At 32.4% G+C, this 25,271-nt stretch overlaps 1 protein-coding gene across 3 annotated transcripts in view; it reads right to left on the bottom strand.

Annotated features, from left to right (window-relative positions):
* Positions 1-25,271, bottom strand: part of LEKR1 (leucine, glutamate and lysine rich 1) — a 155,569-nt gene that overhangs the window by 64,782 nt on the left and 65,516 nt on the right. For all 3 annotated transcript variants that reach the window (XM_016143430.2, XM_016143435.2, XM_036219152.1), the window contains one exon: positions 14,546-14,731. In XM_016143430.2, the coding sequence (XP_015998916.2) occupies positions 14,546-14,731 (186 nt within the window). The remainder of the gene's footprint in view (positions 1-14,545; positions 14,732-25,271) is intronic.

The following is a 25,271-nucleotide window of genomic DNA, read 5'->3' as shown; positions in this document are numbered from 1 at the left end:
CACCAGGAAAACCACTTTGAAATGCAATTGTTCTTTAGGGGTTCCTAAGTTGTATCTTGTTAAGTGTCCCTAACACTCTAAGGTAGGTAAGGAAGGCTATCACATTTCCATTTTACTGATGAAGTAATTGAATCAAAAAAGTTAATAACTTGTCAAATGGGCCTACAAAAGGCATAAAAAGGGCCAGAAAACAGAAGTGTTTGTCTCTTGGACTAGTACTTTTTTCAACTGAACATTAATCATTTTGATTTTTTTCACTTTAATAAAAAAGCTAGTAATTAAGGAATGCAGTGCTCATACACGTGACAACATAGATGAAATGCAAAAACATTACACTAAGCCAAGAAAGTCAGACATGAAAGATCATATACCACATAGTTCTATTTATATGAAATGTCCAGAATAAGCAAATCTATAGAGACAGAAAGTAGATTAATGATTGGTGTGGGAGGGGCAGAAAGGTAAGGGGAGTGACTATGAATGACCATGAGTTTTGTACTGAGGGTGATACAAAGGCTCTAAAATTAGATTAGGTTATGGTTATTATACAACTCAATGAATATACTACAAACCATTGAATTGTACACTTAAAATGAGTAAACTTTATAATGTTTAAATTATTTCTCATTAAGGTTATTTTTAAAAATTCCATAAAGATGTTAGAATATTATATGCAAAATAATTTTATTAAAATATTTCTGTATTATTTATTATACCAAAGAGCATACTGAAAAAAAAAAAACCAAAACATTAAAGTGTGTTCACTTAGAATAAATATGAAAGTTGGTCAAATAAATTTCAGGAAAGACATTAATGCTGAAGTGATTTATCTGAACTCTGTCTTCTAATATTTGTGACTACTGACAAAAGTAAAGAACATTTTATTCTATGAGGTGGAAGGAAAATCATTTAAGTGGAATGATTTGTGGGTCACAATGACCTCTGAGAGAAATATTGTCAATTGAGATAAATTGTGCATTTTGGAGGTTATATTAGTATGAACTAAACATAAAATTACAAAATTTATATAAATAAATCTTCAAAAGAGGACCAAGAATTTTGTCTGTAAAATTTGATTTTATATGTTTACTTTCTTTTAAAAAAATAAATTTTGGAATTAAAGCCAGGCTGCTATTGACAACCTATTATTTACTCTGAAATCAGTATTAAATTATATGGACCAGAGATGTCACTTGCATTTAAGTTTTGAGCGTCTCTATTTCAAAGAGCGAATAAAGAGAAAATGTGAGAAAAACAAAGTTAAAAGTTTTTATATAGAAAAGTAATAATCATAAAGACTATACATTTGGATCAAAGTTGAAACTGTTCAAGGTTTCGTTAAAAGAAAAAAATCAAAATGTAAAAATATGAACATTTATTTAGCTTTGGAAACAACAGAACTAGAATCAGAATTATAGCACGTTATAGCCCAAAGGGGCCCCTGATGCCAACCTATCCATTGCCTAGGTGTGAACACATATTCATCAGGGCTAACTGGCACGTCAGAGTCATCTAGCTAATGTATGGAGGGTCATCATCTAATTCTTGGCCTAGTATGCTTTCAATTAATACCACATTAGTAGGGAATGTTGGGTGGGGGATAGAGGCTGGAAGACACAACACAACAGAGATACAGTTATATAGTTTAAAATGGAGAAAGATAAGTTTATTCTAAAAGTGAATTCTAAAAGAAAGAGATAGGGGAATATAAAATATTAGAACAACTTTTAAAATGTATTTATAAAAAAAACACAATAATGATATAGTATTCAGCATAAATTTAAAACTTGCAAGGTATAAAGAAATTCATTTCTCCAAACTCATTTTACTAGGCCAGCCTTACCCTGATACCAGCCAGATGAGGACACTACAAGGAAAGAAAATAACAAGCTAATATCCCTGATGAACACAGATGGAAAAATCCTCCATAAAATATTAGCAACCTGTGAGATTTATTACAGGGATGCAGGGATGTTTCAACACCTGCAAATCAATCAATGCGATATACTATGTTAACACAATGAAGAATAAAAATCATTTGATCATCTCAACAGGTGCAGAAAAAGCATATGACAAAATTCGACATCCATTTATGATAAAAAGTGTATATAGAGGGAATATACCTCAACATAGTAAGGGCCATATATGGCAAGTACATGACAAGTCCGCAGCTAATATTGTATTCAATGGTGAAAAGTGAAAAGCTTTCCTCTAAGATCAGGAACAAGACAAGGGTGCCCACTCTTGCCACTTTTATTTAACATAGTATTGGATATCCTAGTCAGAACAATTAGGTAAGAAAAACAAATAGAAGGCATACAAATTGAAAAGGAAGAAGTAAAACCATCACTATATGCAGATGACACTGTATATAGAAAACCCTAAAGACTCCACCAAAAATCCCTTAGAACTAATAAACAAATTCAGTAAAGTTGCAGAAGATAAAATCAATATACAAAAATCTGTTGTTTCTATACATATATATTTTCAATAAGCTGTCAGAAAGAGAAATTAGGAAAAACACTGCATTTTCAATTACATCTAAAGAATAAATTAACTAGAAATAAATTTAACCAAGAAGGTAAAAGACTTGTACACTTAAAACTGTAAGACATCATTGAAAAAATTGAAGAAAACAAATAAATAGAAAGATATTCTGTGCTCATGGATTGGAAGAATTAATATTGTTAAAATGTCCATGCTACTCAAAGCAATCCAGAGATTCAATGCAATCTCTATCAAAATTCAATGACATTTTTTCCCCCACAGAAATAAAAAAAAACAATCTTAAAATTTGTATGGGACCACAGTAGACCCCAAATAGCTTGAACAATGTTAAGAAAAACAAAGCTGGAGACATCATGCTCCCTGATTTCAAACTGAACTACAAAGCTACAGTAATTAAAACAGTATGATACTGGCATAAAAATAGATACACAGATAAAGGGAACAGAATAGAGTCCAGAAATAAACTCATGCATGCACAGATGGTCAATTGATTTTTGACAAGAAGTTAAGAATATACCATGGTGAAAGGACAGTCTCTTCAACAAATGGTGCTAAAATAAAACTAGATAGCCATATGCAAAAGAATGAAACTGGGCCACTATCTTACACCACACACAAAATTAACTCGAAATGGATTAAGGACTTGAATATGATATCTGAAACTATAAAACTCTTAGAAGAAAACATAGTCATTAAGCTCCATGACATCAGTTTTGACAATGATTTTTTGAATTTGACATCAAAAACGAAGGCAACAAAAGCAAAAATAAACAAGTGGGACTGCATAAAACTAAAACACTTCTGTACAGCAAAGAGAACCATCAACAAATGGAAAAGGCAACCTACCAAATGGGGAAAATATCTGCAAAGCACATATATAATAAGAGGTTAATATTCGAATTATATAAAAAATACATAACATAGCAAGAACAAATCTAAACAATCCAATTAAAAAATGGGGAGAAGATCTAAATGGACATTTTGCCAAAGAAGATATACAGATTGCCAACAGGTATACGATAAGGTGCTCAACATCACTGATAATCAAGGACATGCAAATCAAAACCACAATGAGATATCACCTCAGACGTGTTAGAATGACTAAATGAAATAAGTCAGACAGAGATGCTTATCATTTAAAGCTGCTCCTGCAAGTGTGGAGAAGCCAGCAAAAATGGCTCATAGGAAGAAGTATAAACCATGCAAATACTTAGAATTAGATTTAAGATTATTAAAGATAATAAACTATTTGCAAAGCTCATATCAAAAAGTGAATTTAAATACCTTATATTGTATTCTTTGAACAAATAATTATATTTCTTAAAAAACAAGACAAAGAGTTAAGAGATGAGTGGTGTATCAGTCTGCTTTTACTTCAATTTGCACTCCCCCCAATCTAAAATGCTATGCCCATTATTTTAATTCAGTGATTTATCTAGGAAGAAGTTATTCATTGTGATATACTGGTTTTTTCCCCTTCTCAAACACTTGACATGATTTTTGAAAAGACATTAATAAGCTGTAAAAGCTGTAGGTGATGATCTAAAGATAATAGATTATCTTAAGGATATTTTTAAGTAATAGAAAAATTAGGTGCACATTTAAAAGAAAGCAGAAAGAGGATTGCTAAAGTTCATGAAAATTATGAAAGTAAATGTCATGAGATGGTAGAGAAAGTAATACTAAACAAAATAAGTTGAACGGCAACAAAATTGGAGCTAGAAAAAACTGTAGACTATTCTTAACATAGAGGCCAAAAAAAAAAAATCTTTTGAAAATGGCTAAAGTTAAGAGTGCTGGCACATACAACCAGTGCAGAACTAGGAGGTCAGATGTCCCACGAAGACCCATGAAGAGCTGAAGAACACCTGCACATCAGAAGCCAAAGAGAAGACAAGGCCAGTTGGCTGGCATGGGGTAGATGCCCAATAAATAGCCCCGAGTCATGGTCAGCCCAGGGCCAACAGATGGGAACAGATGAGTTGTGATAAGAGGCTAGTGAATAGGTTAATGGATAGTGAACAGAGATAAAATTAAATTATAACAAGTAGAAAGTAATTAGTGAGAGGAGGGGAGCAGGGGGCAGGCTTGGACCACTGGAGGTAGAATACCTGAGAAAGCCCATCATGGACCATAAAGGGGAGAAGAAAGTGTATCAAATTTGGCATGCAACACTGCCAAGACCTGAAATTGAAACTTTGCTGTCTTTCCTGTACCTGTACTTTCCCTAGACCACTGCAACCACTTTTGTAAAATGAATTGGAAAGAAACAATATATTGGTGCAATCAGTTCACTAGAAAAGCATTTATGGATGAAGCAAGAGGTACATTTATTAACATTTTTCTAAATATTCTGACAATTTCCATACTGAGACTCTGACAAAGGAATAAGATTATTACGGGATAAAAATACAAAAACTAAACCGAGTGCTGCTCATGGATAGACAGGTTCATAGGAAGTGGTACAGAAGTCCCCTTATCTGTGGAGGCAGTCATCCCAAGACCCCCAGTGGGTGCTTGAAACCACAGTAAGTACCAAACTTTACGTATACTATGTTTTGTCCTGTATATACATATCTGTGACAAAATTTAATTTATAAATTAGGCACAGTAAGAGATTAACAATAAAATAGAGATTAATAATAAAATAGAACAATTATAAAAATATAATGTAATGAAAGTTATGTGAATGCAGTACATTCTCTCTCTCTCTCTCTCTCTCTCTCTTCCTCTCTCTCTCTTTCTCTAACTTTTAGACTTCAGTTCACCATGGGTAACTGAAGCGACAAAAAGTGAAACGGTGGATAAGGAGAACTACTGTACTTCTCATCACTAGTTAAGAGTAGCTTTAACGATCCTGTCCACTGTGATCTACCAATTTAAAATGGTTTCAACCAACAGAAATGTAACATATAGCCTTTTAAAATAGTTTCTTTCTCTGTTAACATAGTTTGAGTGTTAACCATAGAGTGAATCTATTCAACACCAACAGCAAAAATGAAACTCTAATTTAGTCTTGATATTATATGCCACTTTGCTCTGCAATTACACTGTCCTTTAGATGAGTCTGTATTACATCTATAACTATACAGCCTCTACATAAAGGACTAAGTAGATAAGTCTCCAGCTGCACTTTGATTGGAACATAGATTGCACTTAACCAAGGTGAGGCCTTGAGTGTAAAAACTGTGGCTAATTAGAACTACATTGTTTTGGTGAGGTTTTTTTTTTAATTTTTATTTTTTAAATTTTTATTTATTTATTTTTTGCTGTGGAAGGGGAAATGTGAGCTAAATCTTGAAAGATGAGTAGACTTTTATTCCTTTTTGAAGAAAGGTTATTTATTGTTAAAATAACATCAGAAAAAATTTTAAAGAGGGGAAAAAATCACATATAATTCTATCACTCTAAAATTTATTTTCATATCTTCATTTTCCCTTCTGGTTTCCATTCACAAATACACCTATTTTGACATAATTTATATATATGATTTTATGGATTTTTTTCACTATGTAATATTATAATTACATTTTGTTCATATTGTCATTTATAGTCTGAATAATGTTCCAAGTGATGGTATATGATAATTTATTACCCATCAGTATGTTGGGTATAATTTATTTCTAATCATTCACTATTAAAAATGTTTGCATATAAATAATTTTTTCTTCTGCTGCACTTTCCTAAGCATAAATTCTCAAGAAGAGTACTTGATCACAAACATTTCTATTGGTTAAAAAAATATGATAATTTTATCACTAAATAAAAGGAAGCTTTATTGTAAAAGTCTTGTACTAATTTCAAAGGAGGTAAATCTTTAATTTTTGTTTTAGTTACTAGCAATTAAACATTTTGTGCTTGTTTATTACATTTCCTGTTAATTGTCTGTTTCTGTTTTTCAACCATTTGCCTGCTTGAGGTCTTAGAGTTTTCTTATAAAATTGAATAAATTCTTAATATAATGTGGGCATTAACCCTTTGCATATAAGATACAAATATTTTCTGTCCATCTCCTATTTTTAGGTTGTTTGACAGTTTTTGAGTTAGAGATTCTACATTTTTTTAGAGGCAAAAATCTGTTAATCCTACCCTTCACAATTTTTAAAGTGCTATTTTATCCCTCCATTATACAGGATACAGGATAAATCATGTATCTTTTTTTTTTTTTTTTGGTGTTAGTTTTTCCTGTTACTGTTCTTACTTAATTTAATGTATATTTTGGTGTATTTGGTTTATATTGTTTTAGTTACCCCTACCCACTTATTACATCTGCTAGGGCTAGGTGGACAAACATGGTTCTTATTTTCCAGGCTATTTTTGAAAAATATTTTCTCCAAGATCTGACCAGAAAACAATTGACACCAAGCAGCAGAAGCAATAGAGAATGCATTCTCAGATCAACTGGTATTCAGGACCAGAGGAAGATGTGGGGGATCAGGTGGAGCCAGTGTTTTTGGGGACACAGCAGCTGCATCCTTACCAGATGGGTCTTGGGGCATGATTCTGGCAGCCTAGCTTTCCTGGGTTCCTAAGCATTTTCTAAGCCTGGTTCTTCCAACTTCTCAGAGATTCTAAATATCTAAATAATATCCTTTCAATAAACTCCTTTGATGATTAAATTAGTCAGTTTCTCCTACTTGCAACTAAGAAAGCTTACTATTACACTTCTATTTAAAAATTAAGCCATTTCCAATTTTTTGCTGTGCTACAGTAAGAACATAAGAACATCCTTCCTCCTACTTTCCTTATTTTTTTTATGTTAGTATTTGCCTTGTCAAAGGAACCACCTGGGGCACTTATTAAAAACAGACTCTTAGACTCTTGGAGATATGCAATATGTCTGGACTGATGTTCAAGAATGTGCATTTTTCAATCAGTCCCTTTATTACCCCCATGCACGCATATCTACAGTCCCAGATGTTCTCGTGGTTAGGCAATTTTGGAAAACACTGTCTTAGCTTAGATTCCTAGAAGACTTGCTAAGTCCACAGTCTATTTTTCTAAGGAGGGAAAACACACCTCTTTTTTTTTTTTTAAAAAAAAAAAAAGAAAAATAAGTTCAGTGTTTTCATGTGCCTTTCTGGAAATGACTATAATGATTAATGAGCTAACGAAGACTTTAGCCTAATAAAGACCTTGGTTTGAATCTCAGTTGTGTGACCTTAGCCTCCTTCTCGGTGTTTGACAAGGATAATAAAAGCTTTCACATTAGGATATTGTGAGGTTTCAATGAGAGGGAAGTAGTCAAATGCTTAATGCTAGGCAATTGACTGGCACAGAGAGAGTTCTCAGTTAATGAAAATGTCTTTCTTTTATTCTTGTCTTTATTCTCATAAATCACTTCTTTTTTCAAATGTTTAAAGGTTATTACTTAACTCAACCCTTTACTACCTGTTATATGCAATATATCATGTTCTCTAATGTTTTATAGTTCTTCCAAGACAATAAAATATTCAAGGAAATTGCTTATCTTATAAAGCAGATTAAAAGGATAAAATGAAAGAGAGACAATAATAATAATCTTTGCCCCACTGGGTTGGGTCCTGCTCTGTGGAGTCAGCTCCTGCACAGCAGCTCATATACTGTAGTTATCGCCCCATCCTCACAGCCAGTCAGCCTGAAGGTCACCCTCACCCACTGATGTGCCAACGGCAATCAAGGCTGAACTGCACCAGGAGGGCACACGTGACCCACACAATGGACACTCCTGGAGCACCCAGCTATGGTGATCAGAGAGACTGTGCTACTAGGCCCCACAGGACACCTACCACGTACATAAGGCCACTCTGCCAAGACTGGGAGACATAGCAGTTCTACCTAATACATAGAAAAAAAAAAATAAAAACAGAGAAGCAGCCAAAATGAGAAGAGGATGAAACATCCCAAGTGAAAGAACAGAAGAAAACCCCAGAAAAAGAACTAAATGAAATGGAGGCAAGAAATCTACCAGATACAGAGTTCAGAACAATGGTTATAAGGATGCTCAATGAACTTAGGGGAAAAATAAATAAACTCAGTGAGAACATCAACAAAGATACAGTAAGTATAAAAAAGAACAGAAACCATTAAAAAAAAGTCAAAAATGAAGAATATAATAACTGAAATGAAGAATACACTAGAAGAAATCAACAGCAGATTAGATAAAGCAGAGGATCAAATCAGCGATTTGGAAGACAAGGTAGCAGATAATGCCCAATTGGAATAGCAAAAAGTAAAAAGAATCCAAAAAAATGAAGATAGTTTAAGGGACCTTTAGGACAACATGAAATGTAACAACATTTGCATCATATGGGTACCAGGAAAAAGAGAGAGACCAAGGGATTGAGAACCTATTTGAAGAAATGAGGACTAAAAACTCCCCTAACCTGGTAAAGACATACAAGACCAAGAAGTACAGAGAGTCCCAAACAAGGTGAACCCAAAGAGGCCCACACCAAGACACATCATAATTAAAATACAGCATTATTTACAATAGTCAAGATATGAAAGCAACCTAAGTGTCCATCAATAAATGATTGGATAAAGAAGTGGAACATACATAAAATGGAATACTTCTTGGCTATAAAAAAGAAGGAGATCTTGCTATTTGTGACAATATGGTGGACCTAGAGGGTATTGTGCTTAGTGAAATAAGTCAGACAGAGAAAGACAAATACCACAATTTCACTTATTTGTGGAATCTAAAAAACAAAATAAACAAACAAACAAACAGAAACAGACTCATAGATATAGAGAACAAACTGATAGTTGCCAGATGGGTGGGGGTAGGGCAAAAAAGTAAAGAGATTAAGGATAATACAAATTGGCACTTACAAAATAGTCACAGGGATGTAAAGTAAAGCATAGGAAATGTAGTTGATAATATTATAATAACTATATTTAGTGCCAGGTGGGTACTAGATTTATCAAGAAGATCACTTCATAAACTTTATAAATATCTAACCACTATGCCATACACCTGAAACTAATACAATATGGAATGCCAACTGTAATTTAAAAAATTAAAATAAAAAAGAATAATACATTTGAATGGTTCAAAGTATTTTTTAAAATATGAAATATACAGTTTTAAATTATTACATTGATATTAATATTATAAATAGGCCTATAATATTCTTTTTATTTTAATACTTTGATTTGCTTTGGCATTATAGAATAAGTTGGGAAATATTCTTCAATTTTTGGTTGTTTGGAAAGTATTGTATAAAAATTAGGATCTTCTTTACTTCGAACATTGGTAAACTTGCTTATAAAACGGTCTGATATTTTCTTTGTGAGAAAACATTGCTTCAATTTCTTTAATAGTTACAAGACCATTTAATTTTTTCTGTCAATCTTGATAAGACATATTTTTCTAATAGTATGTCCATTTCATCTAAGATTTCAAAGTTGTTGGTGTAAGGTTGTTGACAGCGTCATCTTTTTTTACTCTTTATCTATAGTTACTATTCTTTATTTTCTTATATTTTTCATTTGTGTCTTCTCTCGTCTTCTGATCAAACTTGCGAGAAGTTTGTCTATTTCGTTGGTTTAAAAAAAATCAGTGTTTTACTTTGTTGATCTTTATTATACCATTAGTTTCTATGTCACTGATTAGTGTTCTTATTTTCATTATATTTTTCTTCTATGTTCTTTGAATTTATTCTTTCCTTCTTAAATATTTAAGGCTATACATCTCCACCAAAGCGTGACTTTGGCTGCATTCCACTAATTCTGATATATGGTGATTTTAATATCATTTAATTCTAAATATTTACATTTATTACAATTTCTGCTTGAATCCAAAATTTATTTACCAGTGTGTTTTTGTAAAACTTTGAATGAGACAAGCATGCCACTATCACTGTTCTATTCAACATTGTATAAGAAGTCCTAGCCAATGCATATATTTTATGGAACAAGGATTATGAGTGATAAAAAAGAGAAAAAAACAAGTGATAGAGAAGGCGAATAAGCTTCCCAGTTTGAAGAAAAAAAAAAAGAATTACCTTTAAAAGAAAAAAAATCTGAGCTGCAGTAGACTTCAATTTTATAACACTGAAAGCTAGAAATCAAAGCATTAGCATCTACAGTCTACTAAGAGAAAAGAACCCAAGAATCTTCCACCCAGCTGAGATACCATTACATCCATCAAGTTGAGAATTATATTTTATTTTGTATTCCTAAGGAATGTTTATATAACTTGATCATTTACTCAACCTAAAAAAAAGCTTAAGAAATTCAATTAAGAAATTATGTCACATTATTTAATTAGAATACCCCGAAGTAAAATAAAACAAAACAAAAAAGTAACTCCCTACCAAAACAATTAATTATCTAGAAATTAAGAAATACACCCCTAAATAACTCTTTGACCTAAAGGGGATAAAGAAAAATTATAGTGCTTAGATAGCTCTGAAAAAAAAGAGAATAATTCATATTAAAACCTATAAGACATAAAGTTAACTCATAGGAAAATTTATACCTTTAAATGTCTCTATTATTAAACAAAAAAGATGAGAAATAAAAGAATTAAGTATCTCTTCAGAAATCTGCAAAATACAAACAAAAATCCCCAAAAAACAGAAAGAGGAAACTAATAAATAAAAGTGAAAACTAATGTTATGGATAATAAAAGTAGTAGAAAGCATACAAAATAGAACTAGTTCTTTAAAAAGACCAAAAAATAAAAGCCTTGCAAGCCTGATAGATAATAAAACATAAAACAAAAATAGACAGGACTAAAATTCAGAAATCAGGTAAAACCACAGATAGAGGAGTTATTATAAAAATAAGAGTACTGTAGTCTATATTAAGGGCATAAATTTGAAATCTTAGAAATAGATGATTTCTTATCAAAATATAAATAATCAAAACTAATCTGAGAAGAACTGAAAATTTAAATAGTCAGATTACCACAGGAAACTATGGAAATATTAACTACCATTGAAAAAGTCACTGGAATTGGATGAATTCACAATTGAATTTTACCTAATGATACTGGGTTTAGTCACGTTTAATCTAACTTTTAAAAATAGATAATACAATGTTATTAAGCATATTTATTAATAAAGTCCACTTAATTTTAACACAAAATTCTGATAAAATTAGTGCTCCAATAAAGAAAAATTTATGAATTTATTCACTTATGAATATATGTACCAAACTTACAAATAAAATATGACCATGTAGAAAATAATATTTAAAAAGTAAATGATGTAGGGTTTATTCCATAAAAGCAAAGGTACTTCAATATCGTGAAATTTAGTAATACTGATTTGTTTTACCAGTTGGTTAAAAGGAAAAACAAAACAAAATGAAACAAAACAAAACATGTTATTATATCGATAGATGCCGAAAAGGCATTAAACAAAATCTAAAAGCATTTCTAATAAAATATCTAAGTAGAATTGGAAGAGGAAGAAAATATTTAATTAAAAAGAAGAAATATTTACCAAAAACCAAACATCGAATATAATTTCGAGTAGCAAAACATGAAATTATTTCAATTAAAATCAGGAAGTAGACATGAATGATGTCACCATTATTAGTTAACATAGTCTCAGAACTTCATATGAATTTAATAAGATATGAATAAGACAAGAAAATAACAGATAAAAACATTGGAAAAGAATAAATAAACTTTTTGGCAGGTATGAAGCATGGGTTTTGGTGATATAATTTTATAACTAGAAAATCCAAGAAATACTAATAAAAAAACTACTAGAAATAATATGAGAATTTTGTAAGGTTGATGGCTATAAGACAAATAAAAAAAAAAAATCAATAGCTTTTCTCTATCCCATTAACAAGTACCAAAAAATTGAAATAGAGAAAATAGCCTATTCACAGTAGGTGCAAAACGATGGTCATAAATTTAACAAGAATGGCAATGAAACATTTAAATGAAACTATAAAATTGTATTAAAGAACATAAAGCACAACATTTAAAAAATGAAAAGATATACCATATTCTTGAATGAATATTATAATATTAAAAAGACTTAATATCACTAAAAATGTCAATTGTCTAAAAATTAGTATATAAATATAATTTGATTCCAATTAGAATCTCTGCTGGGAATCAGATAAAAGTATCTTAAAGTTTATGCAGAAGAAAAGTATAAAGACTGGAGGAGTAAAGCTTTATTAAGGCATTTATCACAGCCTTTGGATGATAGGTAAATAAGTGATCATAAAGTCCAAATTGAAGAATAACTGCCTCTTAATATATATTTAAAAAGTAAGAAAAGTGGAGAGAAAAAAGACTTAACTAGCTATGAGACTATACTATTATGCACCATTTTCAAATGAATATAATATTAATGTATCATATAAATAAATTAAATAAATTCCAAATAAATTAGTGGAACAGAAGAGAGAACACAGTAATAGATGTTAGTGTATGTATAAAATGTTAACATATGACAGATAGTTCTATTTAGTAGGAAAAGGATAATTATTTAATACATGATTATTTAATACTGATACAACTGGCTATTTACATGAAAAGAGTAAAATTGAACCTCTATAGCTCACACCATATAAAAATAAATTCCATATGTATTAATGACTTAAATGAAAGAAAATCCAGGAGACTATATATGTACAATCTAGGAATGAAGGCATTGTTTTAACTAAGACTAACAAGAAACAATATATATAGTAATTTGATCACATGAAATAAAAAAACCTTGACATGGTGAAAATCAATATAAAAAGTCAATGACAAATTATATGTTAGAAAAAAAGTTAATATAGAAGATAAATAATTAGTATATTACACAAACTGCTCTTAAAGATTATCAAGGAAAATTCCAATCATGCAAACGAAAACTGGCAACATCTATGAATAGGTAATTCGCAGAAGAAAAAATTAAAGCATCTGATTTTTAAATTTATATCTGATTTCCTATTGCTTCCAGATTCATTTGATAACTCCTTATCTTCTCTTCCAATACCAGTTTCTCTCTTAATCCCCCTAGTCTATGGTATACTCCTATCATTAAAGGCTCTCAAGCAAAGAGGTTCAGAGACCTCTGTGACTTCCTTCTCTCCTCCCAGCCAGGTGTTCTCCTCCCTAGCTCTGGGTAGTCCTCTCAACCCTGATTCTTACTTTCCATTGTGACCATGGAGATGGCCAAGTTGACAAGCACGAAGCTTCATTTGTTTTCACACCCCGCCGTTTACCAGCTATGTGAGAACAGGCATATTACTTTTTTGGGCCTTGATTTTCTCCTCTGTAATATGAGACAATTATGCCTACTTTTCGTTGTCACTAAGAAATTGACAGAAATAATTGCTATACAGTGCTAACGTGCTGTCTAGTACACATTAAGACCATACAAATTTTAGTTCTCTTCCCTACTTCAGTTTTCTATGGTTAATCTAGGAACTGGGTTACTGACAAAGACATTTTCTAAATGACTACCTGGCTCCAATCATTTGATGTTTAGGACACCTCCACCATTCATTGCTAACAGTTTAATTTTGCTAAAACACTGCTTTTTATTATATCATGTTCCTGATTATCAATTTTCAATGATTCCTTACTGCCTTCAAGAAAAAAATGCATACTGCCTAGCTTTGCTGCCATGATATTCATTCCTTGGAGGTAAAGAGAAATTTAAAAACCTTGTCCAAGGTTTTAAAATCTTTTCATTTAGGAAAATGAAGGAGTGTCTAAAATTTTGGATTTACCTCATATAACAGCATATGCTGTATTTCCCTTCAGTACACTAAACTATCAATCCACTAGGGTAATAACATACCAAAGTGAATATTACTTTGTTTTCCTGAAAACTTATTTTGTACCTAAAATGTCTTTAATACCCCCACTTATATCTTCTCATTCTAAATGGCAGGATAGTAAGGGATGATGGCAAACATTGATCACAGACATTTATTGACATAGTTACTAATGATGAGGCATATCTGCAACACAAAATAATTAAAATAAGATTTTAATTATTGTGATTATAAAAGAAATAAAAATTTAGACATTTCTATATTATGGCTAGTTGCTAACAACTACAAAAAAAAATAATTCTTTTTTTACCTAGTACTTCTTTTTGCAAGTCACAACATCTGGTTTGCAAGTTTGCTTCCTGTTGTTTGGATGTCTGAATCTGCTGAGACCTCAATATAGCTTCATCTGACAACAACTTCAGATTTTTCATTTCCTCTTCAAGGCATACCTTATTTCTTTGGGACGCCGTCAAATTTTTTTTTAGTATCTCTATTTCTGTAAAGAAAATTCAAAGTTTACCCACAGATAACACTGAATCATAAAACAACTTTCTGAAAAATAATTATGTCCTTTAGAAAATTAATAGTTGAAAGCCAAGATGACTTTTCTGAGAATATAACGACACTTAACCAAAAGGTTAAATTTAAATTTAGTGGTTATTCTGAAAAAAGAAATGAGAAAAAGGATTGTATTGCTTACCTAGGCATGAAACCTTTTAGATTTTTTTAGCCTTTAAATTGTACTAAATGGCAGTTCAGCCAGCTTTTTAAATACTCACATAAAGAATGACATATCTGTGTAAGGTTCTGGGTTTCGTTAAAATTAAATTGTTTTCTTAGCAACACGATTCAGAAAAGTAAATTTAAATGTGCTTGCATGAGCTGGCTGATAGCATTTCAAGGAGAGTATGATACATTCTATACAAACTATGAAGAAAGGTGGTAGGAGTGGAGAGGAATAAAAAAGGCAGTGTCTAAAACTAATAAATTTATGAGTAGAAAGCATTAGTTAATATATTTTAATGATTCTACCAATACTCTGTCCCCTAAAAATGAGACCAGAATTTCATTATGGCAATCACTTGTCATTATTCTACCCACTTAGATTAAGTTTAATAAAACTATGCCTTTACAGAATTATGTAGGTTTAAATGTACTAATTTAATATAATCTTATGAAAAATGCATGGAGTATATTACCTTTCAGAATGATAAATATCAAACTCTCCCTTCATTGGCCTTTTCAGCACTGCTGCCTTAAACAACATTAAAATACACAAACACGCACAGTAATGATAAAATACTATAAAATTTGTAGGACTACAATTAATTAAAATGATGAAGATGGGATCTCTGTGAAAATCTGGACAGCCTGCTTTTCCAGAGAGTTCGCTGGGCATTCCTTTTCTTGGTTAAGTCATTCTGGGACATGTGATAGGTTTAGCGTGTGATTAGATGTCAAAGGAGGTTGGCTTGGTTTATTGGTCTTGGTGCCACCACGGCAAAAATAGCAGCTTTACCTCACCCTTCCCTTCAGAGGCAAGTGGAGACCAGAAGTAGAGATCAATTGCACAGAGATGGCAGCACAGGGATTATGGTTGGTAAATGGTTACAGGAGAGGCAAGGCCGTATGCTAGAACAGGGCACAGAGATGAGAGCGTGTCTTAAAGGAGGGGTATGAGCAGGATCAGAAACATGGTCCAAGAAGAGAAAAGCAAAATGTCTTCCTGTGGGGAAAAACTATGTCTGAAAGAAAATGTGGCATTTAAGACAGACCTAGGTCATCAGCACAAGGGGTCTGGCATCTTCTTCATTTATAATTCCTGCTCGCAATGGAAAACCTGGAGAAATTAATTGGCAGGGACCAAATAAGTTAGGGTCTACCATATTCTAATAATTATATAAAAATCTTTTTTCTAAGAACTTTTCTTAGAATTATGTAATTCTAAAAACATATGGATACACACCCATTTGTGTGATAAAAACTAACACACTAATACAAAAAGCTTTAAAAAAATATAAAGAGGTAGCAATTTTTCTTCAGACCTAAAAAGTCCTCCTTGGTATTTCTGTAGCCATAAAGGTGGCTTTTTGTGACAGAATAAACTGTACCATACTCTAACCACATCTATCTATGTCTCAGTCAGAATGACACTGCGGAGGAGCACATGCTGTCACCTATTTATCATTTTTCAGATGATAATGCTTAGGTTAGCAGCTGTTAGTGTATACTACTGTCTCTAAAATAACTATTCGTGTCAACATGACTTTCTATCTCACATTAAAAGAATAAGAATCTGCAATACAGAACCATTTGTGAAATATATTCCAAAACATGGACGAGTACAGCAAGATTTCAAAATTGACAGGAATTACAATGTTTCTACCGTGGAATTAGGAGAGTAAACTCAAGGGGGGTGAATTAACTCACTCATGAAAAACTACATATCCCCTGTACTTATGGCAATCCTGGTGTCAAATATTCAATCCTATCCTTGTCACTCATACAATTTCATACTTGTCCATTGTGTGTCCCAGTTCGGGGTTCAGAAATTATGATCTCCATCAGATCAGCCTATTCCGGTCAGTGTTCACACCTGGCGCTTTTCCCGTTTCGGCACCCCGCATGAAGAAGGTCCTTCTAACCTCCTATGTTAGACCTGCCACTGCTCATGGGTGACCTCTGCCTGGAAATCCTTTCTGATCCGATCTAGAAGTGACCTCAATCCTCCTGGAACTCACATCATTTCTATTGTACTAATCGTATGCACATATGATCCACTATTGGACTATAAATTATTTTAGGCCAGAGTTAACATTTAATTACCAGCATAATTTCTAGCACAACATCCTAGATTAGCAAGCAGTTCAATAAATACCTATGAAAGGAATAAAGGCATTACTGAACAAAGCTTCTAAGGTTTCTAGTATACCACCAGCTGAAAGATCTTGAATATGTGTTTGCCTTACCTCACCATTTACTTCAGGGGCAAGCATTTTGAGGCCCAGGTTTTTTAATGTCAGACTGGTAAAGTAGTAAATACACACAACCAAAAGAAGGGACATTTTTAACAGGATAAGCAAATAAGCCTATTCTATCCCTAATTTTATCAGTTTTATGAAAAATGTGGACTACATTTCTAAGCCTAACTCAGGGCTTGAATTTTAAAAGTTCAAGAACTATTCAGTCAATTCTTAGAGAGTGAAAGCAATTGATGCCACACTCGCTAAAATATTTCGCCTTGGTAAAATATTATTTTTTCCTGAAATTTCTTTTATTAAAATAGGTATGCTCTGGTTTAAGAAAACTTAATTTAGGAACATTTAAACTTAAAAATACTGATGGCACGAAGTTATAGTCACTCATTAGAAGAACAGGAAATATTTCACTCACATCTGCTATTCAATATTCAGCATACTTTGTCGGCAAGAAGATATTTAGCAATGCCCTTTTCTAGGAATGTTATTTCTGTTTTGGATTTTGCTTTTAAGACCTAAATTAATTTTAATGTGAAATTCTTTTAAAGTATCTGAATAATGTCGTGTGATGTATCTGAGGTTTAACTTATCATTAGTTTGCCAGGGCTGCTGTAACAAGGTACCGCAGACCGGTACTTAACTCTAGTGGCTTAACCAATAGAAATTTATTTGCTTGCAGTTCTGGAGGCTAGAAGTCTGAGATTACAGTGTCAGCTGGGTTGGTTTCTTCTGAAGGCCATGAGGGATGGACCGGTTCCAACACTCCTTATGTGGCTTATAAATGGTTGTTTTTTTCCCTGTGTCTTCATATCATCTTCCTTCTGCATGTATCTGTTTCCAAATTTCCTCTTCTTATAAGGTTGCCAGTCGTATTGGATTAGAACACAATCATTTAAATTTAATAATTACTTCAAGGACCTTTCATACATTGAAGGACATTTGGGTTATATGTACTTTTAGCTAGTATGAATAAAGCTGTCATGAACATTCATGTACAGGTTTTGGCATGAACATAGGTTTTCATTTTTCTCAGATAAATGTCCAAAACTACAATTGATGGGTCATGTGGTTAAGTGCATCTTTAGTGTTAAAGAAAATTGCAAAATTATTTTCTAGAATGGCTGCACCATTTTCTGACTAAGCAATATTGAGAGATCCAGTTTCCCCGACCTTGCCAACACTTGGTATGATCAATTAAAATTTTAGACTTTCCAATAGATGTGTAGAAGTATTCCATTATGGTTGCAATTTGCATTTCCCTAAGAAGCTAATGATGTTGAACATTTTTTGTGTGTGCTTATTTGCCATCTGTATAACCTCTTTGGTGAAATATTTGCTCATATATTTTGCCCATTTCCTAATCTGACTTTTTTAAAATGTAGTTTTGCAAATTTTTATATATTCTAGATACAAGTTCTGTGTTGGACATGTGCTTTTTGCAAATATTTTCTCCCAGTCTGTCACTTATCATTTTAACCTCTTAACAGGGTCTTTCACGGAGCAAAAGTTCTTAATTTTGTTGTGGTGCTATTATCAATTTTTCCTTTTATGTATCATGTTTTTAGTTCAACTATAAGAATCCTAGTCCCCAAAGATAGTCTCATTTTATGGTTTTATATTTTACATTTAGTCTGTGATCCATTTTGAGTTAATTTTTGTATAAGGTGTGAGGTTTAGGTCAAGATTCATTTTCTTTTTTTTGTTTCCTTTTGCCTATGGATATCCAATTACTTCAGCACTATTTGTTGAAAAGTTCAGGCTATCCTTCCTCCATTGAATTGCTACGCACCCTTGTCATAAATAAGTTGGGCATATTTATGTGGGTCTTAATACATATTTAAAATATTTTAATTTAAAATTAAATATATGTATATATACACACATATATTTAAACTGTAGGTGAAGAGCATTAATTTTGTTTCCTTATTTAGGGCTACAAGCACACCACAATGAATACTTGTATAGGATAAATGAGAATTTAATAGAACAAAAGAAATATGGACTTTAGAATAAAAAGAATAAAACAATAATAACATTTTGATTTCTTACTGTGCTATGTATATTATTGTGTGTATGTATGTACACGTGCACACATATGTGTGCACAGTTTCTCATTTTACAAATGAGGACATAGAGACCCAGTTTTTTGTAAGTGGTAGAGTCAGGATGCAAACTGGCTCTCTGGTTTGGCCCCCTTTCCTCAGGATTCCTATATAACCTTATGTATTTAAGAATTGATGCCAACAACACCAGTAGCCCAGCACAGTCTGGCACAGACACACTGGCTGTATGATCCTCCTCCAGACCTCGAGGTTGCATCTGTAAAAGGGCAAAACTACCAAGGATCCCACATTCCCCTCCAGATTCTTCCTGATTTTTGCCTCAAGTTCTAATTATGGACTTTGAAGGAGTTGGTTTAATAAACTTTAGTCAAGACAACAAATTAGAAATAAGAAACATTAACAAGCTAAGATTTAAGAGTGATTTTTTAAAAGTATTCTTCAGCTATAATTCGTGTTAAGTCCTTACAATTTTTGGAAATAGATAATGAACTGAAATGTAATTATAACATTTTTAAAGTGCGAAAAAGAGTTCATTTCACTATTTATACCAGTGTTGTCCAACAGAAATATAATGAAAACAACACAAATACTTTAAAATTTTCTAGTGGCCACATCAAAAAGGTAAAAAGAAACAGGTAAAATTAATTTTAGTAGTGTATTTTATTTAACTCCACATATCTAAAACATCACCATTTCAGTAAGAAGCAAGAGCTACATTTAAAATGCTCAATAGCTACACATGGTTAGTGGCTACCATATTGGACAGTGTGGATCTACCTGCTTCCTAGGCTCTTGGTCATTTTTTTATATGGACACGATAGTTTCTCAAGCTTTACAAAAATTAAACTTTAAAAGCATTACACGCAATTTATTTTCTCTGAATCTAAATTTACTTAAAATTCTGTGTTGTGAAATGGGTACATTTATATATTTACTACTGCTAAATTTAAAGTGTGTTTAAATTATTCAAAGAAACTATAAAAAGGCAAGCATCAGCACCTTCGGAGCTTTGCATATACTTGTACATGTTTGAATAACTATGCCCTGGGGTTTGATTGTGCTGATAGCATTAAGTAAGGAGAAAGTTCTGTAGGAGGAGGAGAATATCCTCAATTACGTAGCAGTGGTTTCACACAGCCCGTCTGTCACGTTCACTAAGCTCTCGCTTGGTAACTGAATACACTGTCCCATTTTTGTGTTTCCATCCCTGAGCTTCTGCAATCACCTCTTCTAGCGGCCCTCCTGCATCTGAGGTAAAAGTGATGTGATTTACTGTAAAGGCGAATGTTAAAGTTAAGGGTTGAAAACTAACTCCTGTCTCCTCATGTTAGATAAAATGTAAAATGTAATATTACTGGCAAATGAAAAACAAAACAGGCCTACACTGTCTCTCCGATTCCACTTTTACAAATTAACTATGTTAAAAAAATGAGACAAGATTATAAAAATGCATTTGTAAAGATATTCACTGAAGCCTTATTTATAAAAGCAAAACTTTGATCAACCTAAATGTCTATGAATAGAAAACCAGTTAAATAAGATACAAACCTGTAAAGAGATATGTCAACAAAGTTTACATAATTAATTGGCATGACTACATCTCCACGATATAATATTAAGTGTATATATCTATGCACAGAAAAAAAAGTTTAGAAAGTTTATACCAAAATGATAATAGCGGATATCTCCGTGTAATGAGCTGATGTTCACTGCATTCTTTGCTCTTCTTCTGTATTTTCTGTTTTACATCAAGGCTGTTTTATGTTTATGCCTCCTTATAAGTTCAATAAACAACTTTCAAACTGGTTTTAAAATCAGATTAAAATTTTAGTACTGATAGCAACTCATGGCTTTCAGGCAAGTATAGCTCAAAAACAAGCCCTCTCCTCTCTCCTCACTTCCTCTCCCCGGGTTATAGAAGTAATACCTGAGCATTATGAAAAACATTAGAAAAAACTCAGAAGTTTACCCATTTTCCATTTAGGAAAAAAAAAATGTGCAGCTCACTGCCAGCGTTAATTTTACATAAACACACTCTTTGAGGCTGAAGCAAATCTGACTGATTTTCAATGTAAAAATAAAATTTAAAAACTGTTCTTAGGGTCATTTCTAAAAAGAAGTTGTCTTTAATTCTAATATAACAGAAATGTATATATAAATTAGATTCATCAAATAAATTTTTGGCTAACAACTATTCAAGAACGATGCTAACATCACATGTAGAAATGCTATGTTTTCTAGGATTTGACATTCTCAGCGATTGAGAATTACTATATTTTGTAAATGGAAATACCACTACTAAAAATAGAATACTATAAATAAAATGATGTCATTTGTTTCCAAAGACTATCAATATACTAGAGCGATGTGAAAATAATAACAAAAGCAAGATATTTGGTAGCAAACTTTGGGGGTAAGGTCAGGACTGCAGCTACAAGTGCCACCAGCGAATACTCTCCAGGCAGACAGGAAACAGGTTACAACAGGAACATTAATATTATCAGTAACCTCGGCATTAAAACTTAACTGTATGTTTACTATCATTTCAAGTTCACAGCAGACACTGAGCCCCTACTATGTGACAGGTACAATTCTCTTAAAACACTAGAAATATAATATTCAGCAAAACATCAAAATTCCTGTCCTCCTGAAGATTACAGCCTAGTAAGAAGAGACTGGCAGTAAACACATAAATCAATAAATGGATAAGAACATTTCTGACAGCAATAAACATCAAAAATGAAACAAAATAGAATAAAGTATAAGGGGAGACTACTTTAGGTAGGATGGCCAGCAAAGACTTCTCGTAGGAGGTGACATTTGAACTAAGACTTAAACCACAAGAAAGGGCAAATACTTGTTCTGGGAGTCCTTTAACCTATTTTCCCTTTATTAACCTAAAGTTCTTCCCTCTGTCCATATATCACACAGTCATGGCCATGGGTCATGCTCGGTGAAAATAAAGTGAGTAGGATTTTCTGAGAGAGAAGTATTATTCCTCTTTGCTTTTTCTGTCTCTTTCTGCGATTGTAATATACTGCAGTCTATGTGTTCCTATGAAGTTTACCTAAACAGTTCCAAAGAAAACAGTTGGATTAAAAGATATCATAAGAGATATCATGGATTAGAGAAGATAATAATAATGTAACATATATGAAAACAAAAACTGGTAGAGCTGAAGCTTCTCCTATTCTGATATGATTAAATAACGCATTCCTGACGTTATGAGGTCACTATTCTATAATAAGATGCAACAAGACACTCAAAAATGAGAAATTATTAAGAAGACTATTAGAAATGTGGATTAATATCCTTCAAACATGTCACATTAAAATGGCTAAAGTTAGAAAAATAACAATACAAAGTGTTGACAAGGATGTAGAGCAACTGGAACTTTCATACATTACTGGTAGGAATTTGAAAGGAACAAGAACTATGGAAAACCAGTGGGTAGTCTCTTAAAAGTACACCTGCCATGTGGTCCAGTCATTCCTAGGTATTTACCAGAAAGAAAAAAACACATATCTATAAAAATATATCTACAAAAAGATATTTGAATGCTCGAAGAATGGCAACAATGAGTAAAACAGTACAGTTGACCTTAAACAACGGGGTTTTGGATTGCATGGGCCCACTTCCATGTAGATTTTTTCCGAATAAATGTCTGTACTGTCTGTGATCTGTGGCTGAGAGTCCACAGATGTAAAGGGCTTACTGTAATGCAGTCGTCTAAGCAATTTTATATAGGGAACTTGAGCATCCAAGGATTTTGGTATCCACTGTTCCTGGAACCAATTCCCTGCAAATGCTGAGGGACAATTTACATATTGAGGGAGTCAAAAGCTACAGATGGATTTTTTATTGCAAGGGTCACTGCACTGTGTTGTTCAAGGGTCACCGTTTGTTTATATGATGAAAGGCAATTCTGTAAAGTATATCAATATTATTAAAACTGTAGCAAACAATGTCAGTGCCCTGCCCATATATCCTAGAACTTTCTGTTTTCTTCTACTAACTTCTAACTCCCCATACCTGCATCTCCGTGCAGATGAATCTTTTTCCTGGAACTGCAAAAAGCAACACTGCCTACCACATGGCAGGCCAGAAGTGCCAAGGAATTTACACTGCTTGGGAACCAATAACTCTTGGGAGCTGATGCCAACCAAGCTCCCTCACTCCTTGAGTGGAGAATTGTGAGACCTGTTTTAAACCATTTCTGAGTTCACTCCTGGGACTAAGCTCCAGATGTCCACTCAATAGGGTAACCCTTGTTACTTGCCTTTTCTTCCCTTTATCTGGTTACTTTCACTTCCCAAATAAACTACCTGTACTCATATCTTGATTCAATGCCTACCGCTGGGAGAAGTAAGATACTAACATATATATAATATTTATGTTAATATTGATCTCAAAAACATCACTGAATGAAAAAAAGCAAGTTCACAGTATACCTATAAATATAATACCATCTATGTAAAATTTAAAATCTAATGGAAAAGTAATAAATATAATTCATGCATGCATATATATTGAAGTATAAATTTTATTTAAAATATGATATTTTCTTTTTTAAAAGAAAAAGTATTAAAATTATTTACTTTTGCAGTTGAAAACATGATTGTTAGATTTGCATTTGTCTAAATCTAATTCTTAAAATTAATTTAAAAATTTAAGAAGATATTGTCATATACAAACTCATTTCCTGAAGGTACTTATCATGTAACAAAATTAGCAAATTAAAGTTGTATGGTTAGAATGATTTCTTTTTTCTAACATTTAACTATAAAAATTTAAAAATATACAGAAAAGTTGAAAGAATTGCACGGTGAACACAAATACACACATCATGAAGATTCTTCAGTTAATATATTATTGTTTACTTTATCACATAGCTATCTAACCATCTTATTTTTTATGAATTTCAAGATAAGTTGCAGACATCGATATACTTCGCTCCTAAACACTTCAGCATTCACATCGATAATTAGTGTTCAATACACAAATTTCTTAGAGTACAATTTACATACGAAGTTCACAAATGTCAAATGTACCATTAGATAAGTTTTGACAAATGCATCCACTATGTAACACAAACCTCTATCAAAATAGAGAGCATTACCATCACCACAGAAAGTCTCCTTGTCAATCCTCCCCTCCAAGATAACTAATGTTCTGATTTTTTTTTCCACAATAGATTAGTTTCGCCTATTCTAGAACAGCATATCAGTGGTATCATACAATGTGTATCATTCATATTAGGCTAACTTGCAGGAAGCACAATATTTTTGAGGTTTATCCAAGTTAATTATATTATCTGCTATTTCTTTTTATTTCACTGTTTACTCAGTTTTTTATTATTAAATAATCAATTCCATTGATCTACTGATTTTTCCAGTTTAAAGCTATTTTCAATAAAGCTTGAATAAAGTTGCTAAATAGTCTTATACAAATATTTTTGTAGACATATGTTTTCAATATTGGGGGGGGGGGGATGGGAATAAATACCAAAGAGAATTTCAGAGTCACCAGATAGATGTAGGTTTAGTTTTATAAAAAAATCAGATTTTTTCAAAGTGACTAGCATTTTATACTCTCTCCCATTGTAAGAGAGTTCCAGTAACTCTCCTTCCTCATCAACATTTATTGTTGTCCTATAATAGATGATTGGATAAAGAAGCTGTGGTACATATATACAATGGAATATTGCTCAGCCACAAGAAGAGATGAAATACTGCCGTTTGCAACAACACGGCTGGAACTTGGGATAATCATGCTTAGTGAAATAAGCCAGACAGAAAAAGTTGAAAACCATGATATCAATTATATGTGGGTTATAAACCTAAAAGCAACATACAAACAGGACAAACAAATGAAGACTCATGGACATGGACAATAGACTAGTGGTTACCAGAGGGAGAGTGTAGGAGGTAGGGGAAGGGGAGGTAGATGAAGTAAATTAAAAGGGGTCAAATACATAGTGACAGAAAGAAATCTA

This window comes from Rousettus aegyptiacus, unplaced genomic scaffold (assembly GCF_014176215.1).
Source record: "Rousettus aegyptiacus isolate mRouAeg1 unplaced genomic scaffold, mRouAeg1.p scaffold_m13_p_4, whole genome shotgun sequence".
In the NCBI taxonomy this organism is placed as follows: Eukaryota; Metazoa; Chordata; class Mammalia; order Chiroptera; family Pteropodidae; genus Rousettus; species Rousettus aegyptiacus.
The sequence above is the reverse complement of the archived record's forward strand: the minus strand, read 5'-3'. Positions and strand labels throughout refer to the sequence as shown.